The 19,856-nt window shown below is 37.3% G+C and overlaps 1 protein-coding gene across 2 annotated transcripts in view; it reads right to left on the bottom strand.

Moving 5' to 3' along the window:
• Nucleotides 1–19,856, bottom strand: part of VTA1 (vesicle (multivesicular body) trafficking 1) — a 72,669-nt gene that overhangs the window by 36,893 nt on the left and 15,920 nt on the right. For both annotated transcript variants that reach the window (XM_010851437.1, XM_010851439.1), the window contains exons 2-4: nt 14,790–14,884; nt 11,714–11,841; nt 10,968–11,043 (exon numbers count right to left, since the gene is read on the bottom strand). In XM_010851437.1, the coding sequence (XP_010849739.1) occupies nt 10,968–11,043; nt 11,714–11,841; nt 14,790–14,884 (299 nt within the window). The remainder of the gene's footprint in view (nt 1–10,967; nt 11,044–11,713; nt 11,842–14,789; nt 14,885–19,856) is intronic.

Here is a 19,856-nt window from a genome sequence, read left to right as displayed (position 1 = left end):
CCAAGGAGTAAGCGTCTTTTAATTTCATGGCTGCAATCACCATCTGCAGTGATTTTGGAGCCCATAAAAATAAAGTCTGACACTGTTTCCACTGTTTCCCCATCTATTTCCCATGAAGTCATGGGACCAGATGCCATGATCTTCGTTTTCTGAATGTTGAGCTTTAAGCCAACTTTTTCACTCTCCTCTTTCACTTTCATCAAGAGGCTTTTTAGTTCCTTTTCACTTTCTACCATAAGGGTGGTATCATCTACATATCTGAGGTTATTGATATTTCTCCTGGCAATCTAGATTCCGGCTTGTGCTTCACCCAGCCCAGCGTTTCTCAAGATGTACTCTGCATAGGAGTTAAATAAGCAGGGTGACAATATACAGCCTTGATGTACTCCTTTTCCTATTTGGAGTATTACCTTCATTATTTGCTTTGCTCTACATAGAATTCTGAGTTGTCAGGGTTTTTTGCTCATTTTTTTTTTTTTTTTCAGTACTTTCAGTTCAGTTCACTCAGTCATGTCTGACTCTTTGCAACCCCTCTCTGCAGCACGCCAGGCTTCCCTGTCCATCACCAACCCCCGGAGCTTACCCAAACTCATGTCCATCGAGTTGGTGATGCCATCCAACCATCTCATCCTTTGTTGTCCCCTTCTCCTCCTGCCTTCAATCTTTCCCAGCATCAAGGTCTTTTCCAATAAGTTAGCTGTTTGCATCAGGTGGCCAAAGTATATTTAGTACTTTAAATATGCCAATTTCATTATCTTCTTGGCAGAATGTTTAAAAGAAAAAGAGAAATCAACCATCTTTCAAAGCACTGTTACCTTGCGTGTAATGCGTTATTTCCCAAGACTGCTCCTTCAAGATTTCTTTCTTCCATCACTGATCTTTACAGGTTGGACCATGATGCTCTTGGGTATGGTTTCTTTGTGTTTATTTTAGTAGAGATTCACTGAGCTTCTTGGATCCACAAGTATTTTTTCTCCCAGTTTAGAAAGTCTATGGCCATTATTTTTTCAACACTTTCTTTCTAGTCTGTTTTGGAACTCCAACCATATATGCTGGACATCCAAATATAAAGTAATAATACATAATGCTTATTTCTGAATAAATATACCTTAATATGTAAGATTGAGTAGATAAGGATATCCTTTCTAAACACAGGACACTAGAAGATCATCCACCAACTAAGAAAAGCAAAAACTAATGTTTGTTGAGCATTTACTATATGCTAGGTACTTTGTTAAAGGCTTTACATGAATTTTCTCATTTAAAATCCAGGACACCTTCATGAAGCAGGCTTTATACTTTTCCTCATTTTACAGACGTGGGAACAAGTTTACATAACTCTAATAAATTACCCAAAGTCACACAGTTACAAAGTGGCATATGGAATTTTGAGGTCAATGCCTGCAGTACTCTTAACCACATTATACTAACACTGCATGCAAAACTACTCCATTCACTTACAGTTAACTGAAGAGCAGATACAAGCCACTGTTCTTGGCAATTATTATCCAGAGGTGAATAAAAGAGAAATTTCTAATCTAGCAAGAGAGACAATACTACCCTCATAGATCTATTTATTATTATAATTACTAAGAATGAGACTTTCAGTATATAGTGAGAGCATGAAAACTTAAGGTATGATATATGTACAAAACACATGACTTGGGGACTTCTCTGGTGGTCCAGTGATTAAGAATCTGCCTGTCAATGCAGGGGACACAGGTTTGATCCTTGGCCTGGGAAGATCCATGTTAGTTCAGTGTCAGTTCAGTTGCTCAGTCATGTCAAACTCTTTGTGACTCCATGGACTGCCGCGCGCCAGGCCTCTTTGTCCATCACCAACTCCAGGAGTTTACTCAAACTCATGTCCACTGAGTCAGTTATGCAATCCAACCATCTCATCCTCTGTTGTCCCCTTCTCCTCTTGCCTTCAATCTTTCCCAGCATCAGGGTTTTTTCAAATGAGTCAGTTCTTTGCATTAGGTAGCCAAAGTATTGGAGCTTCAGCTTCAGCATCAGTCCTTCTAATGAACACTCAGGACTGATCTCCTTTAGGATGGACTGGTTGGATCTCCTTGCAGTTGAAGGGACTCTCAAGAGTCTTCTCCAACACCACAGTTCAAAAGCATCAGTTCTTCAGCGCTCAGCTTTCTTTAGAGTCCAACTCTCAGATCCATACATGACTACCGGAAGAACCATAGTTTTGACTAGACGGACCTTTGTTGGCAAAGGAAGGTCTCTGCTTTTTAATATGCTCTCTAGGTTGGTCATAACTTTTCTTCCAAGGAGTAAGTGTCTTTTAATTTCATGGCTGAAGTCACCATCTGCAGTGATTTTGGAGCTCAAAAAAATGAAGTCTGTCATATGCCACAAAGATCTGTCATATGAAGATCTATATGCCACAGGTCAACTAAGCCCATGTACCACAACTACTGAGCCCAAGTGCCTAGAGCCCATGCTATGCAACAAGACAAGAAGGCTCTGCCATGAGAAGCCCAGCATGGCAATGAAGAGTAACCCTACCTCCCTCCCCAAGTAGAGAAAGCCTGCATGCAGCAATGAAGACCCAACACAGCCAATAAAAACAAAAAAAGAAAAACTCATGATTTTTGTAAGGAGATGCATTTCTTCTAATCTACCATGGTTTTCCAGGCTAGCAATAATTCCAAACTTTCCACTGCAAATGAGTACCTTAAACAGATCATCTCCTTTGAAGCCAGCTATTCATGTACATGATCATCCTAGTTATGTTGCAGCTCTGTTTTTTAAGTAGGGAGAGTTCCAGATTGAAATATAAACAGGATTCTCTAGGAGCTCCAATAGAGGAATGTAGGTTAGCGCCAATCAAAATATGGTCCGAGAACCAGAGCTGGCTCGCAAACTGTTTACCAGTTTTGTGACAAGATAGTACAGAAATTGAGAGCATTTAGCAGACAAAACAAATCTGGCTTGTATTTTATATGTCTCTTTAAAGTGTTATTTTTCTAGATAATCATAACTTGTATTTTACAAAACAATCAGTCTGCAACACAATGGCTATTAAAAGGAAAAAAAAAAAGAGGCTGGACCTTTATCACAGAGAGTTTGTGAATACTGCACTGGGGCATAGCATCTGGGCATAAGGAACTTATATTTTCTGAGTCTGTTTTCTCACTGTAATTCAGGGTTGTGAAAGTGAAAAAAGTGTCTAAGTACAGTGCCAGACAAACGGCAGGAGTATATCCCTTTACTGTATTTTGCCCTTACTACACCGTATAGCATCACAATCAGTTATTCTGCTTCTCTTTCCAAGTTGGAACACTACCCCCATGAGGGCAGGAAAACATACCATTTGATTCCCTCAAATTAGCAGAAATTCAACAGATAAAGGTAAAATGGTATCTGCTCCTCAAACATGGCTAGAAGTGAAATAAACCTAAAATACAATAAAAGGAAGTCTATCAACGTGGCCATAAGTAGTTAACACAAGATGTTCAAGTAGGAATATAACCTATTTATGGTTTGAACATTGCTTGCTTCAAAACAGAAAAGTAAAAAATTTAACATATACTCTGGTGACTCTATACCTAAAACTGGGTCACTGATTCCAAGACAGCTATAGGAATGGTAAAAGTTTACATGACTATAAATTTAATCAAATTCTGAGATGGAATTATATAAAGCACAGTTAAAAGAGTTAAATGAAAGTTGCTCAGTCATGTCTGACTCTTCGGGACACCATGGACTATACAGTCCGTGGAATTCTCCAGGTCAGAATACTGGAGTGGGAAGCCTTTCCCTTCTCCAGGGGATCTTCCCAACCCAGGGATTGAACCCAGGTCTCCCATATTCTAAGTGGATTCTTTACCAGCTGAGCCACAGGGAAGCCCAACAATACTGGAATGGGTTGCCTATCTCTTCTCCAGGGGATCTTCCCGACAGTGTAATTGAACCAGGGTCTACCAAACAGATAGGAGAGCTTAGAAACAGAATAGCAACAGATAAAGTATTTTTTTTTTTAAAGCTAAAGACTAAAGAAAATGTAGACTTTAAAAATTTGGGGCAACTATGAATACTGACATGAAATTAAAAGGAAAAAAAGTCAGAAAATAGACCAAGAAAGTATATCTATTGCATTTTATAAGAATTATAAAAGAAGTTCTGTGTAAGCAAGTCTGAACCTTATCTTCTTTTATAGATAGAAAAATGAAACTATAGCAACTTTTGAAATAGCTATAGCTAAACAGCTACTGAATAGCTACTGTTTTCACTCTGAGATTTTAACCAATGTCCAAATTTATAGTTACTGCCAAATATGATGTAATAGTAGAATGAGACAAAGTTCTTCCTTTGAGGATGTGCAGTATAATTATTCTAAAATACAATATATAAACCTTAAGTTAATGCATTTATAGTTTCACAATCATATAGTTAATCCCAATCATGGAAAATCTGAGAGAATGGAAAAATGCACATAAGGGCTAGAATAACGTAGCTAAGACTTGTAGAGAAGGCAAGACCCAGACAAAGCAGCTAAAAAAAAAAAAAAACCAGTTTACAACGGTGAAAGTGGAGATGGCGGTAAGCAGATAGGTCTGACAAATGTAAAAAGGGACTGGTAAGAAGTACCAAGAAGGAGCCTGGACTTGCAATACCAGGAAAGGAAAAGTCTCTGTTAGGTTCTTCACTAAAACAATGATGGAGGAGAGCATGGAAAAAGAGCCTAAAATAGGAAAATTCATTAGGTTATCTGTAGTAACATAGCTTGTGAATGACTGACCCTTAAAAAAAGGCTGAAATGTTAAATAAATTTAATTAGAAGACTTCACATCTTTATGTATAAATGCCATACAGATGGCCCTAGATGTTCACCCTGTTACCTCCTACAATGATAACCCCCACAATGCCATATCATGTTTCTTCTCCTTTTTTATTACTAGAGATTAGTTTTTTGCTGTCATCATTTCTGGTGGCTCTACTTTTCATTATCATTTATACAACTTATATGGGTAATTTCTCATCTCTCCTTTTGGAGCTTTTAATCAAAAACTATATTTGCTTCTCTCCTTTCCTTTTTTGTTTCCTTTCTCATCTTTGTTTTTTATTTGCCCTCTCCCATCTCTTCTTGCATGCTTGGCATGTATAATCATAGATCTAGATAGCTGCAAAGGACCTCAGAGATCTGCTCAACCATGCTTCCCATTTTATTTACAGAGGAAAAACCAATTCCAGAGAGGTAAAATGACCTCCTGGTTTGGAGTTCAGTAAGGCCTGGCTCTGACAACTACCTTTCTGTTCTTTTAAAATTTTTCAGAGCTGATAGCAAAAAAAAATACTATTTTTTAAACTTTAGAAAATATAATTAAAATGATTAAAGACAGCATTAAAAATTTAATGCTAATTAAATCATTATCTTGATTATAAAGATGACAAAATTAAAAGATTATTTTAAAATACACAAATAAAAATATAAGATAATCATGACTTTCCCTTCCCTATTTTTTGTTATTGTAGGCTTTAATGTTTCTCAACTAGCATTCTTTGAGAAGCAAGAGGAACAATCTTTTTGAAGAGTTTCAGTTTTATCAAAAAACTGTGAGATACTATGCAGTTAATAACCACTACATTTCCTTTATAAATGAACAAATAAGATATAGCAAGTCCTGAAAGCTACCCACAGGAGTATATATTAAAAAAAAATCTGCCTACCTGAAATCCTTAAACTCATTCTTTTCCCACCTTTCTGTTTCCTGTCTTTGTCTCTGCTAGTGTTTTTAAAGTACAGAATGAACTGAAGTGAAAGTTGAAAGAAGGGAATGAGTTACAACTGTTATAAGTAACAGTTATAACTGTTGCAAGTTAAAACATCTCATGGGATTAATAGCTATTCTGAAATAAGAAATGTTCCAATAGTTTGCATCTTGATTTGGGCATCAAGTGCTTAAAACATAAATTAATAAATACAAGCCTTAGATTTCTTCAACAACGAGAACCTACAACTGAAAGTTAACGCCGGTGACCATCTAATTTATCTGTTTTGGTAGCAGCTGCTAAAGTGGAGCACTGTTTACAATTGTAACACTTTAAATCATTGTTTTGAAAAAGCTATTACCTCAGTGATAATGATGGAGATGCCATTTCTAGAAATGGAAAATGATGGAACAAAACAACACTAAAAGTAAAAGAAAACAGAATTTGAAACTAGGGTGATCAAACTGGTTGGCTGGGGGATTATGTTACTGATGCATGGACAATCTTGCCAGTATTTTACTTTCCTTGTCAATCTTCAATCATGGTCAAAAACCCACTCACTAGTCATGTTAAGGATAAGATCGTTTAATAATGGATATGAGAAATGTCAGTACTGTATGCCAAAGAAATTATAATTTTGATATATACAACTTTCACTGGATATACAAATTTTGCATGCTGTAACAAACATATGTAAGGCAGTGAAAAGTACCTACTTATACGTACACATTAATTGTGTGTACAATTCCTTTTCTAATTAAAATGCAGGATTTACATGAAGACACAAAGAATAAATCTAAGCCCAATAAAATAACTTCAGGGACGTCCTTTCCATGCCGTCCCTATAAGCCTAATTTTCTCCATACTATTTCAGACCCCTCCTGATTTCTTGATCCTTTAACCACCAAAACAGATGTTGATTTCCTACTTTAGTGTATATGCAAGGCAAAGGAAGTATGTAGTAGGTTATGTGATGAGATAGGGAAAGAAAATAGCATAAAAACTTTGGGAAAATGTCCCTTTCATGCTTATACTACATTCATTCTTTAGTATCCTCAGTATCTAAACAAATCAGCCCCAACTCCTCTTGAAGTCCTATCGTTTGTCCTATTACATAGTCCTGTCTTTAGCCGCTACTGCTGCTGCTGCTAAGTTGCTTCTGTCGTGTCCGACTCTGTGCGACCCCAGAGACGGCAGCCCACCAGGCTCCCCCGTTTCTGGGATTTTCCAGGTAAGAACACTGGAGTGGGTCGCCATTTCCTTCTCCAATGCATGAAAGTGGAAAGTGCAAGTGAAGTCGCTCAGTTGTGTCCGACTCTTCGCGACCCCCTGGACTGCAGCCTACCAAGCTCCTCCACCCATGGGATTTTCCAGGAAGGAGTACTGGAGTGGGTTGCCACTGCCTTCTCCAGCTTTAGCTACTATGTTCAAATAACTAAGGAAGCTGTTCCTTGTTAAGGGTTCTTCAGTTCAGTCGCTCAGTCGTGTCCGACTCTTTGCAACCCCATGGACTGCAGTACACCACGCTTCCCTGTCCATCACCAACTCCTAGAGCTTGTTCAAATTCATGTCTATTGAGTCGGTGATGTGATCCAACCATCTTATCCTCTTTTGTCCCCTTCTCCTCTTGCCTTCAATCATTCCCAGCATCAGGGTCTTTTCAAGTAAGTCAGTTCTTCACATCAGGTGGCCAAAGTATTGGAGTTTCAGCTTCAGTATCAGCCCTTCCAAAGAATATTCAGGACTGATTTCCTTTAGGATGGGCAGGTTAGATCTCCTTGCTGTCCAAGGGACTCTCAAGAGTCTTCTCCAAAATCACAGTTCAAAGCATCAGTTCTTCGGTGCTCAGCTTTCTTTAGAGTTCAACTCTCACACCCATACATTACTACGGGAAGAACCATAGCTTTGACTAGACAGACCTTTGTTGGCAAAGTAATGTCTCTGCTTTTTAATATGCTGTCTAGGTTGGTCATAACTTTTCTTCCAAGGAGCAAGTGTCTTTTAATTTCATGGCTGCAGTCACCATTTGCAGTGATTTTAGAGCCCCCTCCAAAAAAAATGTTACTGTTTCCATTGTTTCCCCATCTATTTGCCATGAAGTGATGGGACTGGATGCCATGATCTTAGTTTTTTGAATGTTGAGCTTTAAGCCAACTTTTCCACTCTCCTCTTTCACTTTCATCAAGAGGCACTTTAGTTTTTCTTCACTTTCTGCCATTAGGGTCGTGTCATCTGTGTATCTGAGGTTATTGATATCTCTCCCAGCAATCTTGATTCCAGCTTTTGCTTCATCCAGCCCGGCGTTTCTCATGATGTAATCTGCATATAAGTTAAATAAGCAGAGTAACAATATACAGCCTTGACATACTCTTTTCCTGATTTGGAACCAGTTCGCTGTTCCATGTCTGGTTCTAAATGTTGGTTCTTGACCGTCATACAGATTTCTCAAGAGGCAGGTAAAGTGGTCTGGTATTCCCTTCTCTTGAAAAATTTTCCACAGTTTGTTGTGATCCACACAGTCAAAGGCTTTGGCATAGTCAATAAAGCAGTAGTAGATGTTTTTCTGGAACTCCCTTACTTTTTCGATGATCCAATGGATGATGGCAATTTGATCTCTCATCCTCTGCCTTTTCTAAATCCAGCCTGAACATCTGGAAGTTCACGGTTCATATATTTTTGAAGCCTGGCATGGAGAATTTTGAGCATTACCTTGCTAGCATATGAAATGAGTGCAATTGTGCGGTAGTTTGAGCATTCTCTGGCACTGCCTTTCTTTGGGATTGGAATGAAAACTGACCTTTTCCAGTCCTGTGGCCACTGCTGAGTTTTCCAAATTTGCTGGCATATTGAGTGCAGCACTTTCACAGCATCATCTCTTAGGATTTGAAAGAGCTCAACTGTAATTCCATCACCTTCACTAGCTTTGTTTGTAGTGAGCTTTCTAAGGCCCACTTGACCTCACATTCCAGGATGTCTGGCTCTAGTACCTAAATGTAAACTTAGATTCTTTTTTCTTTTGAAATACAGATGAATTACATGCTAAATAGAGACATTTATATGTCTGTTAATTAAAGCAAAAACAAAACAAAATCTCAATTACTCACTTAAGATTTGTGAACATTTTGTTCTTTTTCCTGTATCTGTCACTTTTATTGTCTGGGTTCCCCATTGTTGGCAGTTATAACTTCATGGAACTGGGTGTGTGCTTCTGAGATAGGTGGGTAAAAGCAGCTCCTCCAAGTAAGAAGTAGGAGACGCCTCTCAGAAGGAAGAGACACTCAGAAGGATATGGCAAACCAATCTGCTACTTTGCCTCATTATGACGTTCTCTTCTGACATCTGACATTTCCATCCTCTTCTCTAATTGTATTTCTTTATTCACTTCTTTCTCTAGCCTTTTACATGCAGGTGTTTATCAGGATGTTTATCTAACCATATTCTCTTTCAAAACTATCTTCTTAACCTGAGAGTTTGTCTACTCTCCTGACTCAAATTTTCACCTCTCTTTTGCATATTTCTTGTCTTTTGATTCCAAGAGTCTTGTGGCAATTTATTTTTGGTTGGTATACCTGCACTTCAAATTTTAAATCTAAGTTTAAACATATTATTATTCCTCAGGTCAAAGACAGCCCACTTTGTATGAAGTTCCACAGTAATCATTAACTAGTTCTTTTGCTCAAAGTATAGCTCTTTATTCAAAAAGGTCCCCTTACTAAAGATGCCAGTCTTTTTATCATCTGTCTAATCTGGCTTATGACTTACTTTTCTAATCAGGTCTCTTTTTCTCCTTCACCCACCTGGTACTCTCCAAAAAAATCCCATGGACAGAGGAGCCTGGTGGTCTACAGTCCATGGGGTCACAAGAGAGTCGGACATGACTGGGCAACTAAACAACAACAACAATGCATACTAGTAAAACAGGAAAAAATCTAGATAAATAGTGACAGGAGACGGGAGCAGAAATGGAGCCAAGCAGTGGATTTATAGAACCTATAAAATATAAGTAAGTGAGAAGCATCTCTGGTTTTCACACTCCAAGTTTCAGTTTTCTATTATATTCAGTACTTCTCTATTTCAAGAAAATCTGACAGAAGTGGCCCTCAGTGGGCATTGCCCCATATCCTAGAGGGTGTTTGGAAATATCTGCTGGTGGTTTCCAGTCATCTGACTGATGGAGGAATGCTCCGTGGGCAAGGGTCAGGGATGCTTTGAAATATAAGGGACAGTCACACTCAGTACAAGGTGTCCCTCATTTAGCAGTTTTGAACTGTACTGCACATTTCTGCCAACTCAAAAACTTAGCTTATGATCATCAACCCTGGAGCTTCACTTCATTTTACATATAAACAAAGAATATTTTGCACAGTTTTGATATACTGTTTTATGAAAATGTAAACTGATTCGTTTGTTTGGAACTTTACTCTGAACAGCTAACCATTTTGAAAAAAAAAATCATTTTTCATAAAAAGCAATCTCTCCAGAGATTTCAAATCACTAATAAGACATTCCTCTATCAGTCTCGTTTATAACTCCCTTTTCTTCTTTCTCTTTCTAAATTAATCTCTCTCCTCTCAGAAAACAATTTTTCCATGTGAATGGTAAAGCCCACTACAGTGAAAACAACACTGAACTAATGGCAATAAGTTCATCACTTAGCCTCAATTTGCTCATACATAAAATGAATATGTGCTCAACTTATCTCAAAGTGGTTCTGAGAAACAAACTGATAAAACGGATAGGAAGTACCTCGTAAAATATCAAGTTGTATATGCATTTTACAATAGAAACAAATCTCTAACAATAGTATTTCTGGCAAGAAACAAAATAGGGAAAAAAAAACAGTCCTAAAAAATTTCTGCCTCCAGTAATGTTTACCAAATAACAATAAATAAATTTAACAGCATCAAGGATCAGTAATATTTAAAAACTCAATAAAATAAAACAATGAACCTGGGGTTCAGAGACCAATTTAGTAGCCATGCACTCACTAAGTGTTAAATACATGCTGGATTTAAAGAACCTACTACAAAAAAACAACATTTATTGTTAAAAAATAATTTCACCTTTTGTTTTTAACTTTTTAAAATGTAGCTAGTAGACAATTTAAAATTACACGTTTTGCTTTTACTACATTTCTGATGGACAAGTGCTCTAAATAAACAATGCAATGACAAAACTAATAAAAAGCAACCAATACTGATCTCTAGCTAATAAGGCAATAAAGAATATACACTCACTTCATCAGTGAGTTCTCCAAACACTGTTATGACATCTATTAAAAGACTTGCAGTATAGAAGGACTTGATCATGTTTCTGGAAGAGAAAAGAGAGTTCATCTAATTTAAATGAAACATGTAAGATGCATAATTAGTCTTGTAGCTACAAGAAAAAAACTTCCAATGTTTTAAAAAGCACTCTGAAGTTCATGTTTTCAATAAAATCAGATTTTAGGAACACAATGGAGCTCCTTCTGTAATCTGTATTAGCAGGAAGTGACAACACATATTACAGGTGAATATGGTACAATAAGGTTTTTACAATACGCTTTTCATTTTAGAAAATGTAGTGGCAATACTATCTGAATCGATACTATGCTACGTGTATTTCTTTGTATTTAAGTTTTACTATAATGACAAATCATTTGAGTCGGTGGGATTGGAAATTTTTAAAATCAGTATCACTGAACCAGGATGTTTTGGTTAATAGTAACACAGATTTTATTAACTGCTAAAGAATGGCTAGTTAGAGTGTATTTACTGAGAAAATGAATTTGCTCTGGGTACTTGTCTTTCAGCCATGTTATCTAAAAAGCCAGGATCACTCTTGTAACCCAGACTTATTCTAAGATTCAAAAAAAAAAAAACCAAAACAAACACCTAAATCATTAATCAGGAATCCTGGAACTTATTAAGAAAAAAACTGGATAAAGTCTGGTTATACAGTAATAAAACTTGTCATTTTTATTTGATCTTTCTATACTTACTTGTGAAATCTCCCAGCACGATCTTCATTATCTGCATACAAAAACATTTTCAAAGCGTAATTCTCCAAATGTGCAGAACCAACTATTTCTTGAGTAATAGCTTCATTATCACCCAACTGTTTCTTAAGCTAAAATGAAATGAGATATAGAACTTATGATTCTGGACTCAGAGAAGCATATACCAAGTACAAGAAATCCTAATAATCAAATCCAATGTTTATAAAAAGTTGAAGAAAGATACTCATGATAACCTGAAAGTATAATTTAGTTCTAAATATCAAAACGTGTGTGAGCATGCTCAGGTGTGTTGGCCTCTTTGCCATCTTATGGACTACAGCCCACCAGGCTCCTCTATCCGTGGGATTCTCCAGGCAAGAATACTAGAGTGGGTTGCTACTTCCTCCTCCAGGGGAATCTTCCTGACCGAAGGATAGAATCCATGTCTCCTGCTTGGCAGGCAGATTCTTTACACTGAGCCACCTGGGAAGCCAAAATATCAAAATAAAAAAGAGCAAAAAAAAAGATAACATGCCCAACTATCTATGTAAAGCATCAGACAAATATTTCAAATGTACAAGAAAAATGGAGTTAAAAAATTCTTTCCTAGCCATATAATTTAAATTTTTAATTTACTCCTATTTCAATATCTCCTATCAAATATAGAAAAATACAATGAGAAGGATCATTATATCCTAAAAAGTATCTCTCAGAGCACACTGTTAAATTTAGTCAAATATACACCTCAAATCAACACAATTTACACCCATGTAAATTTCCAGTCAGAACATCCCTTCCCTACACACAGAAAAAGTAATTTAAAAACAACAAATTTAATTCCTATATTTTACTGAGACTGTCATATTGGAATAAAATGACCTTCTAGAATATTAGATCTGAATATCACACTATTGTAAAGAACATTATAAAGAATTAAATTTAGAAAAAGCCACAGAATTTTTCATAAAATCATCAAAGTAAATATTCTCATAATTAAGGCCCGGAAGAGACTGAATATTGGAATTTAAGGACATCTGGGCATCCTTACTCCCAACAAAAACAGGGAAAAAAAAGTCCCACATGTAACACTAGTTTACTGTATCCACATTGTGAAATAATTTAATTGGAGAGGCAATTTATTTCTAGAAAAATTTAGTGGGAGTATGCCATTTAATCTCATCCTCAACATAAAATGTCTGGCAGCAATAACATAATATACCTGAAGTGTACCAACTATAAACATTATAATAATACAAGCAGGTACGTTCTCACCATGGAATAAACTTCCTTGTTATTTAATGTAGATAATAAAAAATTCCTGGTAAGTCCCTTTATAAATGTGATTTTACATTTTGTGTATTATAAAGAACCATTTAAGTTTTGTCTTATCCATAAGCTGTTGTTATTTCACCTATTATTGTTAAGCTGTAAAATTAACAGAGGTTTATTCTATATTAATGTCTGTAAGAGATGGTATTTTACAAAGTACTGCTACCTGTCAGACACATTCTTTCATCCACCTCCTAACCTCACTCCCAAGAGTACTCAAACTTTTCCTGCATTCACAGAAGCAGTGTTAGAAGCAGAAGGCCAGACAGGTTCCAAGGGCAGCTGAGTGGTCATCAGTGATGCCACCAGGCCTACCTTGGGTAGATAATAGCAGAAGATGACAGCCTCAGAAGGTCAGACACCCATACCAGGGTAGAAAGAACACTCTTATCCATGGCTGCTTCATACAACTAAGACTTTGATCTGAAAGATTCTGGACTGACTGGTTTAAGTGTTTTGATTTTTAATGTTTAAGTTTTGTTTCTCTAAACAAAATAATGCAACTGGTCAAATAAATATTTAGTTTTCTAATTCTCTTGTTAGTCACTCAGTCGTGTCTGACTCTGTGACCCCATGGATTGTAGCCTACCAGGCTCCCCTGTCCAAGGGACTCTCCAGGCAAGAATACTGGAGTAGGTTGCCATGCCCTCCTCCAGGGGATCTTCCCAACCCAGGGAGGAGATGAAGCAATGAGTAGACCTTGACACTGTTAAAAAAAGAGACTTGGAGGCACAGGGTGGAGCCCTTAAAGCTAAGTGAAATTACTATAGCATTGCCTTCCTGATATATTGATACCCAATCAAATGCATTCAGTTTTCCCTGGATTGGTGCCTCTACACAATCTGTGATGTTACATCATAGTTCACCTACCACATTTCTCCTGGCAGAGGAGAATGCCTGGACCATAAGAGTATCCTGTCACAGGACTAAGAGTGGGAGGAAGAGACGATAGGAAACTTGCCTTGTTGTCTTTTTCACTAAATAAATAGCCCATTTCTTTTCTTTTTTTTTGCTGTGCCTTGTGGCATGTGGGCGGAGAAGGCAATGGCACCCTACTCCAGTACTCTTGCCTGGAAAATCCCATGGACAGAGAAGCTTGGTAGGCTGCAGTCCATGGGGTCACGAAGAGTCAGACACGACTGAGTGACTTCCTTTTCACTTTTCACTGTCATGCATTGGAGAAGGAAATGGCAACCCACTCCAGTGTTCTTTCCTGGAGAATCCCAAGGACGGTGGAGCCTGGTGGGCTGCCGTCTCTGGGGTCGCAGAGTCAGACACGACTGACGCGACTCAGCAGCAGCAGGAGCGGTAGCAGTGGCATGTGGGATCTCAGTTCCCTCACCAGGGATCAAACCCACCCCTCATGCAGTAGAAGAGCAGAGTCTTAACCACCTGACTGCCAGGGAGGTCCCCCATTTTATTATTATAAGAGCTACTTAAGAATTTCTAATCAGTCATCCTTGTGAGTGCATGAAGGAAGGTTAGAAATGATTCATTACTTATGAAAGAATGATTCAAAGGTCTACAATAACCTGGAACAAGAAATAATGTATAGGCAAAGATACTGAAACCAACTTTTCCTTCAACTCCCTAAGCACTATAATGTAAATGTAAAAAAAATTGTCTAATTTTTCCTCAGCTATAATTACGCTGCTGATTGCCACCAACAGTTAGAGCTACAATAACACACACACACAAATAAAATGGCATTATAAACATTAATCAGAAAAATGTTCAGTGTTCAACTTACAGCTTCTAACTGATCCATTAGCCTTGATAGAAATTTACGACATTCAGGAGTTTTACTATCAATTTTCATTCCAGTTTGCATCGCATACAATCGACCTATAAAGAAAAATACAATGATATGAATAATTCCCAGGACTGAATGTTTAAAATATGTTTTGTCTCTAATAAATAATTTAAAATTTAAGTGAATTTAGAAATAAAACTTTAATTTACTATGGATCTTATTCACAAATATAACAAACACAAAAACACTATCCAAAGAATACAAGATTCATGATGATGATAACACACTTCTATGAAGGAAGGCCTTCTCTTTTTACATTATATTTAAAATAAAAGGATCAGTCTGAGGCTGTCAAAAGAACCTGCAATTTAAATTTAGTAGATAAATGGGGGCATTCAGAAAAACAACCTTGTGTATAGGAGCACTTGCCAAGGGCCAGATACGTGATAACTGATAAAATACACAATATGCGTTGGGAGAGGGGAAATGCCACTTGAGCTGAGGTTAATGGGGAGAATTGTTTTGGTCATTTTTATGTATACACGTAAAAATAAACATATTGAAGGAGGAAACAGACAGAACAGGCTCCATCTCAAAAGCAGGACTCCATCTTGGGCCAGACTGTGGACTTTGAGCTATATGCCCAGTATCTATGGAAATGACATATCAACTGGAAAACCAGACCCCCGGATGGAAGAGCCCCAGGGCTCGTACCTAGAGTCTCTGTCGCCTAAAAGAATACCCTAATTATCTGTGTAACCAAATAGAATCATAAATTCTATTATGCTTATTGGGGTATAACCACAGGTCTATTGATAATTGTCCACTGTTAACTACCTAGGCTTAAGGCATATGAATCATGGGTTTAAGGCATACGAATCACGGGTTAACTTTGATTGCATCTTTCTTTTCCTTTCTTCAGACTAATTTCAGAGACTTCGGGGAGGTGGGTTTGACCACGTACACTTAGGGTATATAAGGTTTTCACAAAAAGTGGTTGGGGTCCTTGGCTAAGAGGAGACTCTGCCTTGGGCCCATCGGTGTAATAAACTGAACTCCATTATCTGCATTGTCCTTCTGAGTGAGTTTGTTTCCTGGAATGTGTGGCTACAATAATACCATCTCTTGAAAAAAAATAATAAAAATATTACAGATAAGGTTGAAGCTAAAAACTTCTCTGAAACCACAACCCTAAACAGCGTTCTCAGTGATGAGAGCGGTGAAGTTCGGTGGCAATTATTACCACCAGTATGTATACATATTGCCTGTAATTTTCCTCTCAGTTTCAACACTATGCTCTGAAGATTTGCGTAGCCCTACAGGGCTCCACAGTATGGACACGACATTTGAACTAAAGCACAACGGGGTAGTTCTCAGATTTTCATCATTATAAGCCATGCTGCACTACCAGACCTTCTTGAGTGCACATTCATGAGTTCCCGTTGGGAGACATCAAGAACTGCTGGCTTGCAGTATGTGTACCTTTCTCACTTGAACAGCTACGCTTCAACTGTCCTTCAAAACAAATCACCACTATGCAGTTACAGCTACAACAACACATGCAAGCAGCCATTTCTCCCAAACTCGCAAAAAACTGACATTAAATTAAAAACTGGTATTAAACGTCCTATCAGTCTCAGGACTGTGTTATCTCACTTTTGATTTTGCATTTTCACTACTCAAGGTCTTAGAGGTGTACTGAAGACCTCTATATCCTCTTTTATGAATGCAGAATAACTATCAAAACAAAAATTTCATCAAATTTTCTGTTTGGTCGCTTTCTTTTTAACAAACTGCCTTGCGGCAGTTCCTTATACAGTAGGAAAGAGGGCTATCCGGTCCCCCACACCCCCAAGTGGAATCTTGTGAACACTATCGCCTTTCCTGCTCTAGTCTTTTCTCCTCAGCAGGGAATCATTCAACCTATTTCTTCGAAGATTCTCCAACTCCAACTTAAACTCCATGATAATGGCAATTGTAGTCTACTTGGTTTGCTGATGGATCCCTGGCATCTGCAACAGTCCTTGGCCTTCGACAAACATTTTCTGAATGGATAAAATACATGAATGAAAGAACAGCTCATTCTGCCTGATGGCTTTAAATGCCACTTTTGTCATTCATTATCATATATTAAATTTTCATGGGACAAAAGGCCCCAACTCTGTATATTGTCTATCTTGCTTTGTTACTTGTTAGTCTACTATCTATCGTGGCTTTATTTGCTACAGCTTTAGAACATGGCAAGCTGTTAGTTACTCTCATGATTTCCAATTCACACCTTCTTTAAAGATGTGTTAATATACAAATAATACAATCATGTATTCTGAGTGTGTTTAAATTCAATATCTGTGTCTGAAGGAACTACTTTTAAAGGCTTAGGCTTTTAGGGTTCTCTCACAGAGCTTGAAGTTTAATTTATTAATGTATTTATTTCTGTACCAAATTTAGGGTTTTGATTCATCCAGTTATCAATGAGAAGCAAAAATGGAGTTTCTTAAAGACCTGTCCTGGTTTACACTGACTCACAATGTAAAACGCATGATACTTTCATTTTTACTGTACAATACCCAGCACTGGGTATTAATGACACACAAAAAATCTAATCTGGAAGCAAAAATAGAAACCCACTTATTATATTCATTGCTTTGATCACAATGTGACAAAATTTTCTTTTTCTCTTTCTTTTAACCAGGCATATTTAATAACATACCCAGGTCGTTTGAGAACTAGGTTTGAATCACCTCTCCCCATGCCATGCCTTTTAAAAGCATGGCTGATCACCCTCCCCTTTTTAAACCAGTCATCTCTTGAGTTGTTCAAGCTTCATATCTGTTTTAGTCAGCTCTTCTTTTGTTATAACTGTGACAGAACTCCCCAACACATCCTCTTAGTGAGCTGTCAGGTCTTTTCTTCTAGCATTTTTGCTGTATTTCTTTTATTAAAAGTACATCACATGAGCTCTGTGGAAAATAAACATTTTGGATGCAAGTATTATGCCATCTTTCAATTTTTGAATGTTGTTTTAAAATACAGAAACTTAAAATATTTATGTACCCAAAGTGATTTTTCTATCAACTCTAAGCTTGGAAAGCTCTTTATCTCCAAGAAACTGGAAATTCAGTTACATAATTTTTCCAGTTTTTCCTCTGCTTTTTCAAATCTAACTATTTAATAACTAGCATCTACCTCAGTCTGGTATCTGTCCCAAATGCAAGTGGTAAAAAATTCTTTCCTTCTCTAATGATTTGTCTAATGATTCGTCTTTAGTATGTTTTTACTTTTTATATATCTTGGCTATTTGATTTTACTGAGATTACAGATCAAATGTCATCTCCTCACATGATAATACCTATAACTGATAATATGCTTTTTCTTCCTTGAAATTTAATCTTATTATGTCTTAATGTATTACCAAAATTTTCTGAAGACTTTTAAGTGTTCTTGCTCTTATTTTTAAGGGGAAGGCTTTTAGCTGAGTGTAGGGGTAAATTCTGTGCCAGGCTGCTTCTATTTCCCCTAACAGTTCTCACCCTAAGCTACTGAGGCTGCAGACTTTGAGACCCATAAGAGTCCAGGGAATGGCTGGAGTGTGGGAAGAAAATATTAGCCTTTTATTGATATGTTTATCTCATCCTTTGTACTTTTCTTTTATATGCTTCCCTGGTAGCTCAGCAGGTAAAGAATCTGCCTGCAGTGTAGGAGTCCAGGGTTTGATCCCTGGGTCAGGAAGATCCCCTGGAGAAGGAAATGGCAAACCACTCCAGTATCTTTGCTTGGAAAATCCCATCAACAGAGGAGCCTGGCAGGCCGCAGTTCATGGGGCTGCAGAGTCAGGCACATGTAGTATTTTTATTATATATATATATATGTATATATACACACATATATATATGTATGTATGTATGTATGTATAGTACATCAATACAGAAAAATTATTTATAAAGTTACATAATATTGGAGATTCATGTTTAATTATTTTAAACTTGAGGGTAGATAAGCAAAAGGTTGAGCATCACTGCTCATTGCATCCTTACTCCTCTCAACTGTAAACGATACTTTTTGCCCCAACCAAGTCCATGTTTCTCCACACAGCCCTATTCCTTCTACCATACTCCCTAGAACTATTGTTGAAAAAACAGTTGAAACAATTCTGAAGAATCAGCAAACTGTCTTACCTCTCCTCAGATTCCTTCTTCCTCTTTGTCTTAATTAAAACCTAAATGTCACTTAAGAAATCATTTTCTTTGCAGTTCTCTCAAGTAATGAGTTTTAATTCTCTTACATTCCTTCTAGTATTTAAGAGAAGAGTTGGCAAGTATGACTGGTTTTCTTTTTGCATCCCACTATTACAGTATTCTCTCAAGGCTTTCTAAATACACTGGTCTAGTGCTCACCCATTCTCTTCCACTGGACTGTTATGCTTGTAATTGCTCATGTATCTCAGGGTCTTTCCTTATCTTTCCACCATCTTAAAATTTTGCTGACTTGTGACAGAGACAGCTAGCAGCCTATTTGCATCCTTTCTCCCTGTCTTCTTTACTAACAAGATTCCTATATTACTAGGGAGTTGTAATATAGCTAGCCAAAACAGTACATTTTCCACTATTCCTCAAAGCAAAATATGGCCATGCTATTACCTAAGACAAATATCATATAACCAGAAGTGGTTGAGACTGACTTCTGGAAGGACTGTAAAACGGGAATGATGGCAGGGGAAAGGAAATGACTCATTCCCCTTTCTCCTCCCTCCTGCCTAGAACAGAAATGGGACGACTGAAACTCTAGTAGGTAGCTTGGACCACAAGGCGACTTTGGTAATCATGTGCTGGTTTATAGATTTGAAGTCAGAAAAAGCCTGGGTCCCTGATGATTTCATGGAATTGGTACTGGGTACTGCCAATATCAGACTTTTTTTTAAATGAGGAAATAAATCCTCACTTTACTTATGCACTGTAATTCTGAATTTTCTGCAATAAGAAAGCAAATCTATTTCTAATGCATATACAGTGCTGTGCTCTCAGTTCTTATCAATACTGATTTCCATAACTGTACGGACTCTCCCTT

Source organism: Bison bison, unplaced genomic scaffold (assembly GCF_000754665.1).
Source record: "Bison bison bison isolate TAMUID 2011002044 unplaced genomic scaffold, Bison_UMD1.0 scf7180017864303, whole genome shotgun sequence".
NCBI lineage: Eukaryota > Metazoa > Chordata > Mammalia > Artiodactyla > Bovidae > Bison > Bison bison.
The sequence above is the reverse complement of the archived record's forward strand: the minus strand, read 5'-3'. Positions and strand labels throughout refer to the sequence as shown.